This window comes from Ambystoma mexicanum, chromosome 11 (genome assembly GCF_040938575.1).
Source record: "Ambystoma mexicanum isolate Mex_15411 chromosome 11, UKY_AmexF1_1, whole genome shotgun sequence".
Classification (NCBI taxonomy): Eukaryota; Metazoa; Chordata; class Amphibia; order Caudata; family Ambystomatidae; genus Ambystoma; species Ambystoma mexicanum.
The window spans coordinates 195,305,636-195,325,642 of record NC_090934.1 but is presented as its reverse complement, the minus strand read 5'-3'; the positions used below and the strand labels follow the sequence as shown (position 1 = coordinate 195,325,642).

Genomic DNA, 20,007 nt, shown 5'->3' with positions numbered 1-20,007 from the left:
ACACACATACTTCATAGTAATCTCCTGACAAATTGCTGCTGAAGTGGAAACTCTATTTACTGCGTTAGCATATCACGAGACACCAACCAGTCACATCTCTTAAGGAGAGTTAAGGTAATAAAAATCTGGATAGCATGTTATATTTAGTCAATAAGACTTGATCCAGAGGGATGGATCTGGTGGTAACTGCCCAGGGTACAAGCCCAAGAGCAGCGAGGGCCTTACAGATGGGCCCCGGCGCCATAATCACCCAATCGGGTGGGGCAGATTGGGTATTATTGCTATTAGCACCCCAGGTTGCCAATCTGGAAACCTTTCGTCCTGGTAGCAATGTTTTTTGTATGAATGAACGGGATGCCTTGTTCATTCCTACAAATACTTACACAAGATGGCCACCACAGAACTGGAAGACTGAGCGTCTATTGGAGCCCCTTTTCCATTTCCATGGTGGCTAGCAGGGACATTGAGCGGCAGCAGAGGTGGTGGTCGGCACTGCTGCTGCTGAAGTAATCAGGTAAGTGTGGCAGGGGGTGGGAGGGACAAGGAAACAGTGGAAAAGGGAAAAGTTGGTGTGGGGATGCCCCGGGGCCCCACACACACGCAGGCATTCAGGCAGGCACACAAGGAGTATGCGGGACGCGTTGTTGTTTCGTCCGCGTCCCGGCGGGAACTGCCGCACGGGCGCACTTTATTGCTACCGCGCATGCGCGGGCCACAACGAGGCTCGCGCATGCGCGCCATCCATAACTCGGGACGTCACATCCCTTTTCAACTTTAACAAAAATGGAACATAAACTTGCGGGGGCCTGGTCCCCAATACAATTGGTGGCCTTGACCACAGCCTTTAACAATTACACTTACGTCCCATCAGGTCTCCTCGGCTTAGTCCCCCGAGTCCAGGACATAGTCCTTGAGATAGCCTGGCAGCCTCCGCTCTCGGCGGACTGGATATCTCGGTGGGGTCCCAGGCTGCGTGGGACAGCCGGGTCCGGCTCCCGCTGGGGCTTGGGGCCCGCTCTCACCTTGATCGGAGTGTGGTTCCTCCGTGCTTGGGGCTTCCTCCGGTGCTTCATTCTCGACTGGATCTTCGATTCTCTTGAAGAACGACCGGTTACGTGTAACAGTCCCTCGATCGCAGGCTGCCGTTACCATCGTGCCCTTCACGTGTGTTACCTTCCACGGGCGTGGCTCAAACGGGAGGGACAGTTTGCCTTCCGGGTGTCGATTCCTGACCAACACCGTGTCCCCTACCCGCATTTCCTTTTCCTGGAGCCCTCGTCGTTCACTTTCCTTTTCGTTGCGCCTGACTCGCTCTTCCCGAATCTTCTCATTGTCAATAACTCTGGGTGTTCGGCCTTCTTCCTCTGGTAGCAGTCCTCTTGGGCATCGTCCAAATAGTGCTTCCGCGGGAGCTACTCCCGTGGACTGGTGAGGTGTCGTGCGGTATTCCCTAAGAAATTCCACGAGCTTTCTCTCCAGGTCTGCCCCACTGCTGGCGGATATTCGTAGGACTTTGTTGAGGGTCCGCATCATCCTTTCGGCTTCCCCGTTGGCCCGTGGCCAGAGTGGGTACACCCTGCGATGTTGAATTCCTCTTTCCTTAAGGTAGGTGGCGAACTGGTTGCCAGTGAACGGCGGGCCGTTGTCTGAGCATATGAGGTCTGGGAACCCGTGGGTGGCAAACATCTTGTCTAGTGCCTTCGTTGAGAATTCAGTCGCCGTTGATTCAACTATCTCTACCTCGGGGTATCGTGACCATTGGTCCACCGCTACCAGAAAGTACATGCCCCGTCCTGTTGACCCGAAGTCCACATGTACCGTCCCCCATGGCTTTTGGCTGCGTTCCATGGACCGGATCGGCGGAGCTCGGTCACCTGGGGTCGCGGCCTGGCACGCTAGACATCTTTTCACAAAGTTTTCTACCATCTTCTCCAAATCCGGGAACCATACTTTGGCTCTTAACCGTGCCTTTGTTTTGACCACTCCCTGGTGGCCGACGTGCGCTAGCTCTAGCATCCGGGTCTTCAACGTCCTTGGCACGACGATTTGGCGTCCTCTCAGTATGAGCCCGTCGTCCGAGATGGAGAGGTCCTCTCGCACCTTCCAGAGCGCTTGGAGGTCCCTCTGGGCCACTTCTTGTCGGCGTGAATTGTCCCGCAGCACCTCTTTCCAGTCACCGCTTCTTATTGCCATTCGGACAATGCCGAAAACCTCGTCGTTGGCCGATTCCGTCGATACGACTGCTCTTGATATCGCCGTCGGAAGGGATCCTTCCACCACTTGACACAGTAGTCCGTGACAGTCACTTGCGCCAATGTCCTTATCTGGATCCTCTTTGTTGGGGTGGCGTGACAGGTAGTCTGCCGGATTGTTGGTGCCTGGCCTGTATATCAGTCTTACCCCATACTCCATCAGCGCCAGCATCCACCTTTCAATCCTGGGTGGTGGTTTCGATGACACCCCGGCTAGTATCGGTAGCAACGGCTTGTGGTCCGTCACGACCACAACAGGTTTGCCCAAGATGTATAGCCGGAAATGGCGGCAGCCCCACAGGATGGCTAGTGCTTCCCTTTCAATCTGTGAGTATTTCATTTCAGTATTGGAGAGGGCTTTACTCGCATATGCGATAGGACGCATATTCCCACGCTCGTCCGGTTGCAGTAGTACCGCCCCAACCCCTACCGGGCTCGCATCTACCACCACCTCGGACTCCACTCCAGGGTTGAAATACGCCATGGTGTCGCCATCGGACAGGGCGGTCTTCAGGGTCTGGAATGCCTCTTGCTCCTCGGCGCCCCATTTCCATGCTGTGTCGTTCCTCGTCAGCGCCCTGAGCGGCTCTGCCGTTGACGCTAGCCCTTTGATGAACCGCCCACAGTATGTTACCATCCCCAGGAAGCTTCTCACCTCGGTGGGGGATTGTGGGGCGGCGGCGTTCCTGATGTCCTTGATTTTGGCCGGGTCGGGGGATACACCTGCTGCATGGAATATGAAACCGAAGAAACTTATGCGGTCCTTGAAGAACTCGCATTTTTGCCGATGTAACGTGAGGCCTAAACTTTCCAGCCTTTGGAGAGTGCCTTCCAGCCTCTTCATGTGTTCCGACTCCGAGGCTGCGAACACCAGGATGTCGTCGCTCATGTTCAACACGCCTTTGAGGCCTGCTAGGGCCCCTCGGATGGTATTTTGAAATACTTCGGCGGCTGACGAGACCCCGAAGCTTAGGCGTTTGAATTGGTAGAGTCCATCGTGCGTCGTGAAAGTTGTTTTATATCTTGAGTCAGGGTGGAGTTCAAGCTGATGATACCCTGCTCTCAGGTCCAATTTAGAGAAAATCTTGGCGCCTTGTAGTTCTCCAATGATGTCATCGAGGGTCGGTGTTATATGTTTTTCCCTCTTGATCGCTGCATTTGGCAGTCGCATATCAACACATATTCTAACCGCCCCGGGTTGTTTTGGTTTGGGCGTCACCACGATCGGAGAGACCCATGGCGTCGGCCCCTCTACTCTCTCGATGATGTCCATGCTGACAAGGGATCGGAGTTCCTCCTCCACCTTTTCCCTGAGGTGGAAAGGTATCCGCCTGTGTTTCAGGGCCGTGGGCCTGATTGACTCGTCTATGTGGAGACGCACCGGGGGCGCTTTCAACTTCCCAATTCCCTCGAAGATGCCTGAGAATTTGTTCAACAGTGTCTCAATGTCTATCTGATACACCTCGTATGCGAAGTAGACGAGGTTTAGTGCCTCCGATGCAGCGCAACTGAGTATGGAGTGCGGGCTAACGTCTGTGACGAAGAATCTGGCCTTGATCGAGGCCTCCCCCTTTGACACTGGTGACACAAATACCCCTTTGAGAGGCAACGGGGTATCCCCCCCGAACGTGAAAATTTTTGCCGTGGCCTTGTCCAGTGTTGGAGGGCCTGGGAGTCTCAGGTAGTGTTCCTCCGCAAGAACACACACTGATGCACCTGTATCGATGAGAATTTGAGTTGGCACCCCCAGTATGTTCACTTCGCACTTGGGCTGTCTTTTCCGTTTGCTCGCCGATGCAATGTTCGAGATGAAAAAGACCTCGTCCTCCTCTTCCTCGTCATCTTCCTCTTCCTCGGCGAGCTGTAGCTTTTGGATTTCTAGTTCCAGCGCTGCGATGCTCCGCTGTCTTCTGAAACCGCTACCTCGTACCCTCGCAGGTCCTCTCTGCACAGGCACAGGAGCGGGGGCGCGGCACATGCGTGCATAGTGTCCTGGTTCGTTGCACCTTCCGCAGGACCTACCCTTGGCTGGGCACTCCTCCGTGTGTGGCAGGTCATATCCACAGTATTTACAGGAAGGTCCAGAGGTGGCAGGGGTGTCGTTTCCAGATGACTTTGGGGTCCATTTGTCTCTGGACTTGGGCCCTTTGTTCATGGGATATGCTACATCCCGTGTGCTGGGACGGACCGCTGCGTCCATGTTCGCCCCTCTGGACTCTGCCAGCTCATAGGTTCGGCCACTGTCTTGTATTTGTTGCAGTGACCAACCTGGCTCCCTCAGTATTTGCCGTCTCAGTTTGCCTGAGCTGCAACCCTGGATAACCTGGTGTCGTATCATCGACTCTTCGTTGTCCCAGCGACATGTGCTAGCCATTAGTGTCAGCCTTGCACAGAACTGGTCAAGGGATTCTTCCTCCCGCTGTTTCTCCTTGGAAAACAGGAATCTTTCATAGTCTACATTTGACTGGGGGATAAAGTGGTTTTCCAATGCCGTCTTTACCGTTGCATATGTGACTATTCGCAGGTTGAGTGATTCATATATGCGCATCACCTCTAGCCCCGCCGAGTATAGGAGCGTCGCTCTTTTTGAGTCATCATCGGTGGTCCCTGTGGCTGTAAAGTACATTTCTAGTTTCTTCACCCATAGTAGCCACCGGGGGCCTAGCTTGGACGGGGGGCCGGAAGTATCAAACTCCTGCATGGGCAGTAACGACCCCTGTTGGGTCCTTATCACTTTTGTCGCAGTTTCTGCTTCCCCATCACTTTCCGCCATCCTCGCAGGTCACACAGGCACCTCTCAGTAATTTGGAGGCCGCAAACCTGACTGGGGTGGGGTTCCACGTACCTCCGACTGCTGTTTTTCCGGGTCCTTGGTCTCTGCCCAGCCGTGTTGTGCTGTCTGCGTCGTTGTGATCGTCCCCAAATTGTTGGTGGCGGTCGGGATTCCAAAAATTTGTCGTGTTTTCTTGAAGTGGCAGCGCACGAGCACCTTCTCAGGCCGCTACTGCCACTCCACGTGGAGTTTTACCGCTGGGTCCGCTCCGTGTCACCGCGTAGCAACGCGGATTTGTTGTTCCTCTGCACCCACGTGTTGGGCACACGTTGCGGCAGTGATCCCGCCCCGTCGCCAGTTGTGATATATGCCCCGGGGCCCCACACACACGCAGGCATTCAGGCAGGCACACAAGGAGTATGCGGGACGCGTTGTTGTTTCGTCCGCGTCCCGGCGGGAACTGCCGCACGGGCGCACTTTATTGCTACCGCGCATGCGCGGGCCACAACGAGGCTCGCGCATGCGCGCCATCCATAACTCGGGACGTCACAGCAGCCGTCAGGTTGCATGGAATGCAATCTTGGATCGTGGGATTGGTTACATCCCCTGCCCCGGGTGCTAATTAGGAGAAATGGAACTGCCAACATTCCAATATTTTAACTTTTAGAATTAGTAGAATCAGTAGAACCTCTACACAGCTGATTTGTCTCGTTTGCGGCTTGTGTCAATTTGCACCAGTTCAAACAAACAATGAACAAGTATTCCTTTAACCCAAATTCGAATCTATTTCATCTGAAAATAATGCCTTAAATGAGAATCATATTAACTAAAATTAAAAGGACAAAATGAAAACAAAGAAAATGCGAAGAAACTAAAAGGAAACAGAAAAATATGGTAAAAGTCAGAGAAAGTCGAGCACGTTTCCTTCTGACCTGCTTGAGTCAAGGTTTAAATTCTTAAAAGAGTGTCGAACAGCCATTATTGCAATCGGATTTGATCCCAATTGAGCTGGTGCGCTTACCCCTAATATAGCCGATCCCTTTCTGTAATGGCAGAGCCAAGCTAAAAAGTGATGCTTTGGAAGGCAACAGAAGAATTCCCACTGGTCAAGATACGTGGGGCATTTCCATGCATCGTGATCTATTCCCCAGCAATACAAAGGCAACAGTGCAGAACATAACAAGCCCAGTTCAGACTGTCTTCATTGTTTTTGCTAAAGAAGGCATGGATCAGTATGGACACTATGGGCAGGATTCATGATATGATATGATAAGTCATTTATAACGCATCTGTACACAAGTGTTTCTAGGCACAACGAGACAAGGGAGGGAAGACAGAGGGAGGACAAGACAAACGATCTTACTAGGCCTTGTGTCATTCAGATTGTGCAGAACGGAAGGTCAGGTAGGTCAGCAGTGGAGAGAGAGAGAGAAAGCAGAGGAGAAGAGGAAGGTTTTGAGCTGCTTCCGGAACTTCAGGTGGTCCGGCTCAGGTTTGAGAGGGGCAGAGAGGCCAGTCCAGAGGGGGGTACCTGCAGCTGAGAGAGATCTACCCCCACTCTCTGCCTGGAGAAGCAGCTAACACTTAGAGAGTTGGAGGTAGCTGAGCAAAGGGCTCTAGAAGGAAGGTGTTTTGGAAGAGAGAGTTGGAGGTAGTGCGTTCCCAGGCCCCAGAGAGCGTTGGGGACAGCAGACAGGTAGGTCAGGTAGGTCAGCAGTGGAGGGAGAGAGAGAGAAAGCAGAGGAGAAGAGGAAGGTTTTGAGCTGCTTCCGGAACTTCAGGTGGTCCGGCTCAGGTTTGAGAGGGGCAGAGAGGCCAGTCCAGAGGAAGGTACCTGCAGATGAGAGAGATCTACCCCCAATCTCAGCCTGAAGAAGCGGCTAACCCTTAGAGAGTTGGAGGTAGCTGAGCAAAGGGCTCTAGAAGGAAGGTGTTTTGGAAGAGAGAGTTGGAGGTAGTGCGTTCCCAGGCCCCAGAGAGCCTTGGGGACAATGCACAGGGTCTTGAAATTGATCCTTGCAGCCACTGGGAGCCAGCGGAGAGATTTCAGGGCTGGAGAGATACAGTCCCTGGACTTGAGGCCAAGCATAAGTCTTGCAGTCCTGTTCTGGAATAGTTGCAGAGGGCTGAGAGTAGCGGAAGGCAGATTGAGGAAGAGGCTGTTGCAGTACTCCGGGCTAGAGAGAAACAGGACTCTGAAGACAGTGAGCTTCTGGGGCAAAGTGAGAAAGGGAAGAGTCCCTTTTGAGGAGGTGCAGCTGGTTGTGGGACTTCTTGGCAATGTCCGAGATGTGAGGAGAGAAAGAGACAGTGGAGACGAAGATGACACCAGGGTTTTCTGCCTCGGAGGATGCCGAAGGAAGAGGGTCCAAGATGGGCAGCCAGAGTGAGAGAGGGAAAGCAGGGGCAGGGGTCCCAATGAGAAAGATCTCTGTCTTACTGGCATTAAGGCAGAGATCGTTGGTGGCACACCAAACCCGGATTGTGGATAGACAGTCAGGAATGAGCGAGAGAGGAGAGGAGGCTGAGGGGAGCCTGGAGGAAAGCTGAGTGTCATCCGCATAACACTGAAAGTTAGAGGAGATGGTAGAGATCAGGTGGGCCAAAGGGAATAAGTAGAGGTTGGAAAACCAGGGTGAGAGGATAGAGCCATGGGGAACGCCACAGGTAGAGAGAGCGAGGTAGCAGACAGAAAGGGACCAAGTTGGACCTGGGAGGGGCGGTCCAAGAGGAAGGAGGTCAGCCACTCCAGAGCCTGATCCATGATGCCCAGGTTCTAACAGAATCGATTGATCAGGATGACCAGGATGGCATGGTTGACCGTGTCGAAAGCAGATGAAAGGTCAAGGAGGATGAGGACAGAAGGAATGCTGGAATCAAGGTTAGAGAGCAGATCTTTATGGGTGTTAAGGAGAGCTGTTTCCATGCCGCTGGCAGCTCTGAAGCCAGAATGACGGTCACCGAGACAACCAACAGATTGAGTGTGGAGAATAGGTTGGGAATGGCCAGTTCTAGGCAGCACAGACTTGTGAGCTTGTGCATTTTTTTACTTATTCACCTCAGTGTTGTGTGTAGCCCTACGTGTCACCTTGCCACCACTTATAAACATGTATCATCCTTGTGGTTTGTCTCATGGCAGATGTCTGGCCTTGTAATCAGTGCTGGAAATTGACAAAATGTAATAGGGGAACTCCACCTCCCCTTGGGGGAGGGGAGATTGTCAGTGGTGTGGGTGGTGCTCGGGGGGACGCAGGGATGTGTGTATTTGTGTGTTTAGGATTAGGTTAATGGTCAGAGACTACCCCTGCCTCTAGGTCTCGATTTGATTTGATTTGAGTATTTGTAACGCGCACCAGCCAAATTAAATCGTAATTGTGCGCAGATGTATCAATTGCCATTAGTTTGTGACACAGTCCACTTGGTCATGCGAGATTACTTAGCACCAGCTGGGGTACACAAAAGAATTCTAACAAAACAGATGGGTCTTCACTGCCCTCCGGAAATCCGAGAGGGTTTTAATCTCACAGATTTTCTGGGCAGTTTGTTACATGCTTTTGGACCGTAGACTCCAAATCTATGGTCCCCTTTATTCACACACCTAGTGCCTGGTATGTAAAGCAGATTTTGGTCTGCAGAGCGCAGCTGTCGGGTGGGAACATACCTCCTGATTTTATCTGATCATTATTTTGGTCCTATTTTATTGACACACTTATAAAGGACCTTAAACTCTATTCTCTCCTTTACTGCCAACCAATGTAGGGCTCTTCTCAAAATGGAGGTTGGAGCTGATTTTTTTGCCCTATGCACCCGTCTAACTGCTGCATTTTGAGCCACCTGCAGTCTTCGCAGCTGATAGGCTGGGATGCCCGATAACAGTGCATTACCATAATCTAGCCTCGAGTTGACCAGAGTACCGATAACTGCCGCTCTATCCGCATTTGCAATGAATGGTATAGTATGTTTCAGTATGCGGAATGAGTGGTATGCTGCCTGCACCTTTGCGCTAACCTGTGCTCCACTTCCCATATTGTCCTCCCAGACACAGCCTAAATTTTAAATTTTCTTACAAAAGTTCAGCTGTGTCCCCAATAGGCATGGGGGGTGTAATTTCTCGCTCTGTAGATGGTATTTTGAGGCGAATACAGTCACTTCTGTTTTGCTGGCATTCAGCAGTAACTGATTCGCACACATCCAGACCTGTATTTCTTGTGGGCTCGTTCCACTATCTCGTATGTCTCCTCTTGATTCTGTATCCTCAGGAACACCTGAGTGTCATCCACATACGAGTGAAACTGTATGCCATGCTTTCTCAAAATATCCATAAGTAATTTTACATATAGGTTGGAAACCAGTGGGGAAAGGGAGGGGCCCTAGGGTACTCCGCAGCTTTGTAGTACTGGGTCTGACAAGAAATCTCAAAGTCGAACTCTTTGTTCTCTACTACAGAGAAAGGATTTAAACCATTGAAGGGCTTTTATCTATACCCCTCCTACTTCTGTCAGACGTCTCAACAGAGTCCCGTGGTCCACCGTGTCAAAAGTGGCGGACAAGTCCAGCATGACCAACAAGGACTTTCCCCCCTGATCCACTGTCTAACGAATCATCCCAGAACATCTTGCAAGGCCTTCGCAGGTTATGCCCGATGACGAGGAAGAATCCCTGGGAAACTACATCTTTTTGTGGGCTTGATGGCTTCAATTACCTTTATCCTTAAAATACTTTTCACTTGGAAAGCAATACTCTTCCAATAGCTTGGGTGTTAAGAGTTTGCTGCAGGCATGGGACCAATCTGACCTTCACAAGTTTGAATCCCTCTGGAGGACCGACGCAGCCCTTCGTCAACCAAGGTGGATAAATTGAGACTCACAATAAATCGGGAACAAAAATACCCTTATTCCAATGCTAGTAAATGGCAGTGATATGGCAGGATGCGCTTTATAGGAATACAAATTATTATAATTATACCTCTTGTGCATATCAGCTACCAGCGCTCTCTTTAAGGCCCTACTTGCAAACTTCAAAAGTTACCTTTGCTTCTTTAGTACTGCGGGGTGCATTTAAAGGCCCCAAACACAAGTCCCTTTCACATGAATAGCAGCCATTTAAACACTGCAACCAAAAACGGCCAGGCGTTTTCTTTTGTTGTTCATGTAAAGTTAAAGAACCAAGCATTTTATTGTGCACCACATTCAGTTTAGGGGAAGGAGTTCCCTGGCTGGTGTGTGCCATGTAATAAACAGTGACAAAAGTAGGAGCTCGCGCCGTGATTGAGAAAAGGATTTTCACCCATGACAGTGCAGCACAGCAGACTAGCCATTGAAGGTATTGTTACATTTAGAGAATAGAAAGCTGGGTTGCATTGTGAAGGTGACATCCACAATTGTACCCTGGGTGTAAGGGCTGTGTGTGTGTGACAACAATTGTTAGAATACAAACTAGGCAGGAGCAGGGTGGAGATTGTGCCCTTGCATAGATAACCTACAGGCAGCAGAACACACTTCACAATGAGCATTGCAAAATGAACATGGCTAGGAAGCACCTTGTATCCAAATTGTTCACCAGGGGTGAATGGTAGAACAGGAACATGAAGCCTGGCAATCTAGAATGATGCAACAGGTGACCTCTGTAAATATGGATGTGTGGCAGGTCAGTGGCCTATTCCATCAAGGTCTGACAAACTTTTACATGACACTGAACATCAAAGATGAGCAAATTAAAATGGTCCAACTCACTGCATACATGTACTTTCACATGATGATCATGGAAAAAAGATACCAGGAGATAGTAGTCTCTGTTAAAAATTAACCTGAGCTTTTGGAGCAAGCACAGAAAGAGTTAAGGCAAGCAGAGGAGAAAGTGCTGCAGAGCCACAATTCTGAGTTAGGATTAGATAACATCATTCAGCAGCGAAAGCGTGAGTTGGTAGCACAGCAACAAATTAATTCAGAGCAAGAGTTACAACTCACTGCGCTGAAGGAGGAGTGCCAAGAAGGGGTTGAGAACCTGAGAGTCAGAAAAAATGGAATCAAAAGGTGATGCACAATAGACTCTGCTCATTTCAAAATCAGATCAAGAAACTGGAAGAGGGGAATAACCAGTGGGTTATTAAAGAGGTCCATTCCCAAGCAGATTTTGACCAGGAGCGCCAGATGTTGAGCGTCATGAAACAGCAGGGAGACCATCTAAGTGAACAGAATAACCTGCTGTGTCAGGAAAAAGATGCCCTGTGTCAGGAAGTGTGCCAGTTGAAGGCAGACCTGGAGAAAGGCGAGTCATGTTTTCAGGAACTGACTGACATAAAAGTACAGAATGAAAAATTAATTGGACAATGAGACAAATAGAATGTGACCTAGAGCAAACAACCCAGAACAAAAATACACAGAGTGAGGGGATTTGTCTCTTGCAAAAGAAGAGGGCTGAGTATTCTCAGACAATACAAAATTCACAGAGAGAATATGAGGCCCTTTGTGAGGAGAACAAGGGACTCCAGGGCAAGGTAGTAGCACAAGGTAAGGTCATAGAAGCCAGCCAAGCCCTGATAGCAGAGCACAAAGCTATGGCCTCTGCATATTATCAAGAAATAGGGGCTGACAAAGATAAATCAGAGAGATTAGAGAAGGAGTGTCCTTGGTTTAATCAGGCATTGAGGAACCCCGAACTATTAGGGAATGGAAGGGCAACCCCTGATCATGGTGTGGTGTCCTCTGTACCACGGACCTCAAGCCAACACAAGACCCTGCATGCGCAAGGCACTGCTAACTTCATACCTATGAGTTTACAAGAACCAGGAACCATGAGTCAGCTGGACTCAAGTAGGCCTAGCATGGCTGAGCCAGAAGGCCAGCCTCCATCAGTGATTGATGGATGTGCATCACCGCTTAGGTTCAAAAATATTTTGGCAAAGGTATCTGACCAGGATGACTCCTATGAAAAGAAGATCATGGAGTTAGACTGGCAGAGACATCAGCTACAAAGGGACCGTGTGGTCCACTTTGCGGATAAAGAAAAGTCTGAGTTTAGGCCCCAAAAGAACATCCTGAAAACTTCCACCCGTTCAGGATGGTGGGGGGAGTTCTACACCAACCCAGGAAGGAGGGAGGAGTCAGATGACTAATCCCCTGTGCGAAAGAGGGAGTTCAAGGGAAGTGACCGAGAGAGCCCGCAATATTGCAGGGGAGAAGAGACTAGGCCCCGTCATTCTGGGAGACACTCCAGTCTCAAAGATCAGAGAGCGCCTACAGGATGGGGACGGAACCACAAATAGTAGCAGCTCTGAGTCTGAGGGCTGGGTGGTAAACCCCTGGGCTTTGACAATCTGGAAAAAGAATTTCGGTCAGCTCAATTGCTGCCGTATGCAGTTGAAGTTCAAACTGGAGAAGAGGTCGCCATCCCAGGACTCGTCCAACAATTCACCATCCACCTAAAAATTCAGAGAGCAGGACTTGTGGCTGATTAAAGAACCCAGTGAGGGTAGGGCCCAGGAATCTTCCAAAGAGTAAAGGTTAAGGAACTGGAACCCGGATGAAGAAAATCAAATATATATAACAGGGAGTCATTTGCTTGGTGTTATTTTACAAATGAAGAAAATAAAAAATAAAAAGTGTGCATGAAATAAGAAATGTTATATGATCACTGGGGGTTGTTGTCGCTGTAAATTCTTGCAAATCTTCCAGGAAAAATGTGTGTAAAAAGTACTGAAACTTTCCTTTTTATCTTTTATTAGAGAACTAACCTCCTTAACTTCCAACTTGGAGGTGAAAGCGTAGTCCAGAGAACCCCAGAGACCTGGAAGGGAAGGCAGAAAGTGGGTGCCGTGGCACACCCTCCTAGCCAGAGACGGAAGGGGATACTGGAGTGCCCACTCCCTAATGAAGGAAAATTACACCTAAGGAAACCCCACTCTGCCCAGCTCTTCCCCAACAAAGAGTCATGGAAATACAGGGGGCAGGGGGTGCATGTGGGTGCATTTAAAGGACCCAAACAGAAGTCCCTTTCACATGAATAGCAGCCATTTAAACACTGCAACAAAAACTACCTGGCTTTTGCTTTTGTTCATGTAAAGTAAACGAACCAAGGGGTTGGAGGCCTACTCAAAAAGAATCCGCAGTATACTATAAATAAACATGTTTTATTGTGCGCCACAATGAGTGTAGGGGAGGGAGTTCCCTGGCTGGCATGTGATGTGTAATAAACCCTGAAACTACCCAATTCAGGACTTTTCTAGTTTGATAAAACCACACTTCCCTCTGTGTTCAGAAACTCAGTTAAGATCAAGGGGTGCAGCCCCAATACTTGTACTTCCATGCAGCCTCTTACCTGTGCAGAACACTTCAAAGTTTATCAAGCCAGCAAACTTGTAGATGTAGAACCCGTTTGATGGTTTGTCCTGCGGACAGGCCTTGACGAGGATGGAGCCGCTCATCTGGGCTGGCCCGATCACCTTGTTCATCTGAAGTGGCACAGACTTGATGCCTTCTCCTAGTGCAGGATGGAGCCCAGCCAAACTTAAGGGCTCGGCGGATCCACATCTCAGACCCCCAGTCACGTTGCCCTCCTGCATCCATAGTCCAGAACTTCCATTGTATCGATGCCAGCCGAAGATGTACCGGTCGGTGGGGAACTCTCCGGTAGAGCTGACATTGGAGAGGCGGCTGGACCCATCCAAAAGCTGGTACTGTTTGCAGGGGTCGAAGCAGCCTATGTTTCCGGTAACATTTAGACAGTCCATGCCTGGAGAACAAGGGCCCCCTGTGCATTGGACCACTGGGTAGTTCTTCTTGCAAAGATAGTTGGAGATGATATTTGAACAGTTCGACGTGGGAAGGCACTTGTTCACAGATGGGTCAGTTGAAGCGCATTCATTTACATCGACGCAAGCCCTCGTCTTTGAATCGAAGATAGTGCCTTGGGAGCAGCAGCCAGCAGTGGGGCAGGCTGCTATCGGTATGCAGGTGAAGCCATTCCCCAGGTAGCCAGACTTACATTCACAGGTCACGTATCCATTTTCAGGGATTGCAGTGGCAAGGGTTTTGTCGCAAAAAGACGAATTCTTTGCATCTGTTAGAAGAGAATTTGAACTCAATTAGTAAATTTCCCCTGCCCCTGTGATATCGAGGTATCAGCAGAAGTATTTATCATTTATGCACATGGTAGCTGAAATGCCAGAGTTTTTAAACATGGACCTTTGGTGAAATTAAAGGTGTCAAGATTTGTTTGTACCATGACTAGATTACCCTGAGGAGAACACAAAGGCATTAGCTGAGAACAACTGGAAGGAATGTGCTTGTTGTGACCTTGAGGATAACATAACGGTTCTATCTACAGGTCATTCTGAGGATAACCTAAAGGGGACCACTCCCTAATGTCCGGAAGATAACATCAAGGTGTTCCCAAAGATAACCCTGGAATTGCATAAAAGCTTTAGCTCAAACGTGAGCCAGGTGTTAACTTGCAGTAAAGTTGAGGGTAACCTAAAGTTGTTAGATTGAGGGTAACATGAGGGTGAGGAACGTTAGGGGTCCTGAGGATAATCCAAAGCTGTAAATTCAAGGTAAACCTAAGCACAACGGGAAGGTGAACAGCTTGAGGTAATCCTGAAGTTAACATGGAGGAGACACCTCAAGTTAAACACGAACAACCATGCGCAATTAATGGGAAAATCGAACCTGACACCACATTGGTCAGACTGAGCTCCTGAGCTTTTCTCCCCTAAATAGGAGAGTTCTTTAGAATCACCATTGCTTTCCCATTGCACGACCCTCACTTACTGACACGTCACCATAGCCAAGAAGCTGTTGCGCTGTCTGCGGATGATGCAATGAATCGACTTCAAGATCTTTCGGCCACGCTCACAAACCATTTTAGTTGCCTTCCACCTTGAAGCTTTCTCAGCAACATGTTCCTGAACCACCAGCTGACAAAATGCCATACGTCTGCCTCACAAAACCCCATGGCATAGGTACAAGCCTTCAGGGCTGCGGGAGGGGCGGGGGGAGCGGGGTTATTTGTATGCCTCCATTGACCGAGCTCTTCTTTCAGTAACTTTCTCTTGAGCTATTCCCAACATGAACCAAGCTGGTTTCAGCCCAGAAGATCCTTGAAGGAACACCTGCTCAGCACCGTCTATGAATCCTAGGACTGGGGAGCCAGACATCCAGAGCGTCTTCTTCTTCCCAGTTCACTCCCCCTTCCCACTTAAACAAATGTTCTCCTCCCACAATCCTTAGCATGTAGTTTAGGGTAATGAGTGGATTTTCCAGACTGCCCTTTTCCCTCAGAGGCCAATTCGCAGGTCCTTGTTTTGTTGTGCCTCGGGTACAAAGTAGCAATTTGAGACAGATTGTTTGTGTGAGAGAGAGACAGAGAAAGAGAGACATAGCGAGATAGAGAGAGTGAGAGAGAGAGACAGAGAGAGGGAGAGAGAATGAATGAGAGGGAGAGAGAGAGAAAATGAGAGAGGGAGAGAGACCGTGGCAACGTGGAAATCAGATCTGTCTACATGGAGACCACTAGTAGGAGTGCAGGGTTGGAGGTTGTTTTGCCCTCTAAAGACTCCTCCCCTGCTCTCCCTGACTTAACGACTCCCTAATAAGATCTCCAACCACCTTACACTGCACACACAAATACCTCACACGTGGCTACCACATACTTCGCCATTAGCACATCAAAACTAAAAAAGCAATGACTTAGCTCTCCTCTTTAACCTTATCACACTCTCCCACATCAGGGCCAACCAGTCCCAAAGCACTGCAGTCTACCAGATCTTGGTCTCTTCCCTACATTAGCCCAAGTGTCTCGGCCAAACCTACAGAAAGCAAATCAGCACAAAGGATGAGCAGGTGGCAGGTACTTCTTTCCTGAACCCAGCGACTCTGCACGGTTTGCATCTGCCTCTCCCACTATCCCACTAATGACCCGCAGTGAGGCCAAGAAAGGTGGTAGAAGTGCGCCATACAAGAAGAACACTTTACATTACACTAAGGAAACTGAAGAGTTCTTGCCATGACACAAACGCGCCCCCTGCAGTGATGGCGCCCCAACTTCTTGCCACAGTGATGTTATCCGCTATGTTATGTTGGCGTGTGTGTGTAAAGGCTGGCGTGTGCCCATGAGCCTGGTGAAGCTGGCCGCCAGCTCCCAGTAATACTGTTAACCGTTAATTGATGGAGGTCACATCAATGGGCTGTGCTTGTGATGAGTTTGGTTCTATGGGCCTCATTACACGGTAGGCGGTAACCATGGCGCTATTAGCGCCATGGTTGCCGCTGGTATTTTACCGTTTCCGCCTTGGTGGATGGCGGAATTACCGCCCTACTCCAAGGTGAGCGGGGGCGGTAATTCCCCATTCACCAAGGCACTTCCCCATTCCCATTTTTGCCCCCATAGGGCATAATGGGAATGGGGAAGGCGCTAATTATGGTACCACAAATTGCGGTACCGTAATTAGCACCAAGGTCCCTTTGCGGCACCCTACTTTAACGGCTGGTAAAACCAGCCGTTAAGGTCGGGTCCCGCAAAGGGAACTCGTAGTAAGGCGGTAAGGGTTTACCGGTACCGGTGCCCTTACCCGTACCGGTAAACCCTTACCGCCTACCGTGTAATGAGGCCCTATGTCTTTATCTCGAATTTTAAAGGCTGCACCAAAAAAAGACAGATTTTTTTCGGCCGATTTGGGCGGCCTTTTTTATTCGAAACACTTGAATACCTCTCCCTCCACCCTTTGAAAATGGGGGTTTCATCCCAGAACCCCCCTTCAACCTCTCCCAAACCCCAATCCCGCCTCATACTCACACACACCTTTTCCCCAGCACCGCCTTACATAACAAAACACTCCGAAACACACACACGCAGACACACTCCTTCCCCCAAACCCCTCCCCACCACAAACACTGACCCCTTTCATACACACACGCACGCACGCACGCACGCAAACACACACTTACCTGTAACCCGTCTTCCTCTGTGTGCACTCGTGTACAGCAGGGGCGTGACAGTTCCGGGTTAGAAAGACCGCTCTGAGCGTTCTCGGAGCGGTCTTTCTGAATCGTTTTTTTTTTATTTAAAAAAAGGTCTTTTCACCTAGAACGATGTGTTCTACTCCAGTTGTTTTGCTTTTGTATGTTTAGAGAGGGCTCTGAAGGGCCGGTCAGGTGGCATGTGTAGCCTAGCATGACAGGTCAGAAGACTAAGACTAGCTCAACCACATTGTCCATGCCAAATTGGGGATCATCTGGGAAATCCCCCCTTTAAGAGCTCACCATCATGTTTGCTTACCCTCTAAGCAGGGTCTTCACCACCTGCTGTAACCCATGGCCTGTTGAACAATAAAGTAATGGTCATCTCTGGAATGCAGCTGCATCATGTCCCTGTTCATCTAACCTCTCCACCGAGCGCCGTGAGGCTGGCAAGAGGCAGCATGCAGCGCTTTTCATAAAGTTGCCAGATAATTCGATTTCACTGAGGGGACCCCTTATTTCAGTCCTGGGTTTATCTGTTACTTTGGTTATACTTAGATGCATTGCATCCAATTGAAATGACCCAAGACCCCCCCCCCCACCCCCCCCAGACTGAAATTGGTGATGAAATGAAATCCCAGGACTGGGTCATGGTCTCCCCATGACATCTAGTAATCTCAATTTTTTTAATCCAAAAATAAATATTGTTTTGTCTGTACAGTTTTTCTTTTCAGGATCCCCATATACAATACCTGGAAACCTACATTAAGAAATGGCAAACACTGGGCTCATTTTCGAGTCCACTGCGTTAAAAATGGTGCTAAAAACGGGAGTAAATGTGTTATGCCTGCCTGAACACCCTTTTTAACACTCCACTGGGTTTTTATTGTGAACAGAATTCCGCCCTTGAATTCCCACTCCTTCTGCAAAAACATCTGGTTGTACACCAGCATGAGGATAGCATGCTGAACCAATGGGTTCCTATGGAATCCTCCTGTTTTTAGCAGTTGCTAAAAGCATGAGGATTCCATAGGAATTCATTGTAAAAGCCTTGCACAATCGTTGATTGCAGGAGGCATTTATGCTTTTTCGAAAACATAGTGAAAAGGCGTAAAAGATATTTTGCTTGTATTTCCCCTTTTTGCCACTACATCTTGGAAATTATGAAAATTGCATAGAGGGGACCAATTTACGTGAAAGTGAAAACCGCGTCAGCCTCCTTTGGCAATTAACACTTTGAAGAAAATGGCGCCTGAGTTGTTTATTCAATGCAAAATCCGACGATTATCAAGAGGCTGCCCTGCGTGCACAATATGATCAACTGTGTGCATGCAGACTGCCCTGCATTCACAACAAGAGCTCCCTTGTGCACTGAGGCTGCCCTGCGTGCACAATACGATCAACCGTGTGCATGCAGACTGCCCTGCATTCACAACAAGAGCTCCCTTGTGCACTGAGGCTGCCCTGCGTGCACAATACGATCAACCGTGTGCATGCAGACTGCCCTGCATTCACAACAAGAGCTCCCTTGTGCACTGAGGCTGCCCTGCGTGCACAATACGATCAACCGTGTGCATGCAGACTGCCCTGCATTCACAACAAGAGCTCCCTTGTGCACTGAGGCTGCCCTGCGTGCACAATACGATCAACCGTGTGCATGCAGACTGCCCTGCATTCACAACAAGAGCTCCCTTGTGCACAGAGGCTGCCCTGCGTGCACAATAAGATCAACCGTGTGCATGCAGACTGCCCTGCATTCACAACAAGAGCTCCCTTGTGCACTGAGGCTGCCCTGCGTGCACAATACGATCAACCGTGTGCATGCAGACTGCCCTGCATTCACAATAAGATCTCCCTGTGCATGCAGACTGCCCTGCATTCACAATAAGATATCCCTGTGCATGCAGACTGCCCTGCGTACACAATAAGATCTCGCGTGAGCATCCAGACATCCACCGTGCACAATAAGATCACCCCTGCATTGAGGCTGCCCCGTGTCCACAATAATGTAATCTTTGCGCGTGCAGACCTCCCTGCATTCACAATAAGATCTCCCTTGTGCGTTCAGACTACCCTGCGTGCACAATACGCTGATCCCTGTGCACTGAGGCTGCTCCGTGTGCACAATAGGATCATCCGTGTGCATGCAAACTGCCCTGCGTGCACAATAAGTTCACCAAGGAGACTCGCTCACATAATGAAGGGTATTTAAGCGCGTTATAAATATGCAACTAAGACAACAACAACACATTCTGTAACAGCGCCTCGATGCCCCCGGGCTGCGTGAGCGCTTTAAAAATGCAAATATAAAACTAAAGGTGCTGATCTGACATAAGAGCAGCCTGGACTTTGCAAGTTCTAATCCTGTGGCAGAGCTTAGAAGCGCTATATGAGAACATACATTACTTCCATGTGCACTCAGAGTGATCCTGCTCCAGGGGAGGGAGAGATGGTCCCAAAGAAGGCGCCCGGTACTTACTATTTGCAAAAATGCTTCCAAAAGTGGCGATGAGCCACGCGACACACACGAGAACCTTCATGGCTGTCACAGGACGAGGTACCAGAGCAAACCTGCAATGCAAACACCATTCGTTAAACTGCTGAGCTATTATGCATTCCTATGCAAATAGGACGAGCATACTCGTCTTCAGCGCTTAACAGGTTAAGTGGGACATGAAATCTAGGGGGCACAAATGAGTTGTAGCACAATATTTGGGGGCAGAGTCTAAGAACACTGGGTTCAGCCTAGCAACTACAAACAGCTAGGGACCTTCTCCAAGGCCCTTCTCAAAGCATGTGGCCTGTGTTACTAAATGAGTGGCCTAACAAGCTCAGTTGAATGTTCACCACTGCCACAAAAGGGAGTAACATCTATTTTAAAAGGCATGCCAAATATGATCAAATTAATCAGCAGTCAAGTAACTAAAATATAAATATTCAAATACGAAAACCAAATCTAACAAATGTAGGTCAATGCAGGTCTAATGCCGCAGTTCTTTTAAAGGAAATCATGTTTCATACCTGTTAG

At 49.3% G+C, this 20,007-nt stretch overlaps 1 protein-coding gene across 1 annotated transcript in view; it reads right to left on the bottom strand.

Annotated features, from left to right (window-relative positions):
• LOC138503224 (proteoglycan 4-like) overlaps positions 1-19,547 on the bottom strand; it is a 61,340-nt gene extending 41,793 nt beyond the window's left edge. Inside the window, exons 1-2 of the mRNA XM_069622811.1 lie at positions 19,459-19,547; positions 13,342-14,082 (exon numbers count right to left, since the gene is read on the bottom strand). Of these exons, the coding sequence (XP_069478912.1) occupies positions 13,342-14,082; positions 19,459-19,519 (802 nt within the window). The 5' untranslated portion in view covers positions 19,520-19,547. The remainder of the gene's footprint in view (positions 1-13,341; positions 14,083-19,458) is intronic.
• Positions 19,548-20,007: the final 460 nt, after the last annotated feature.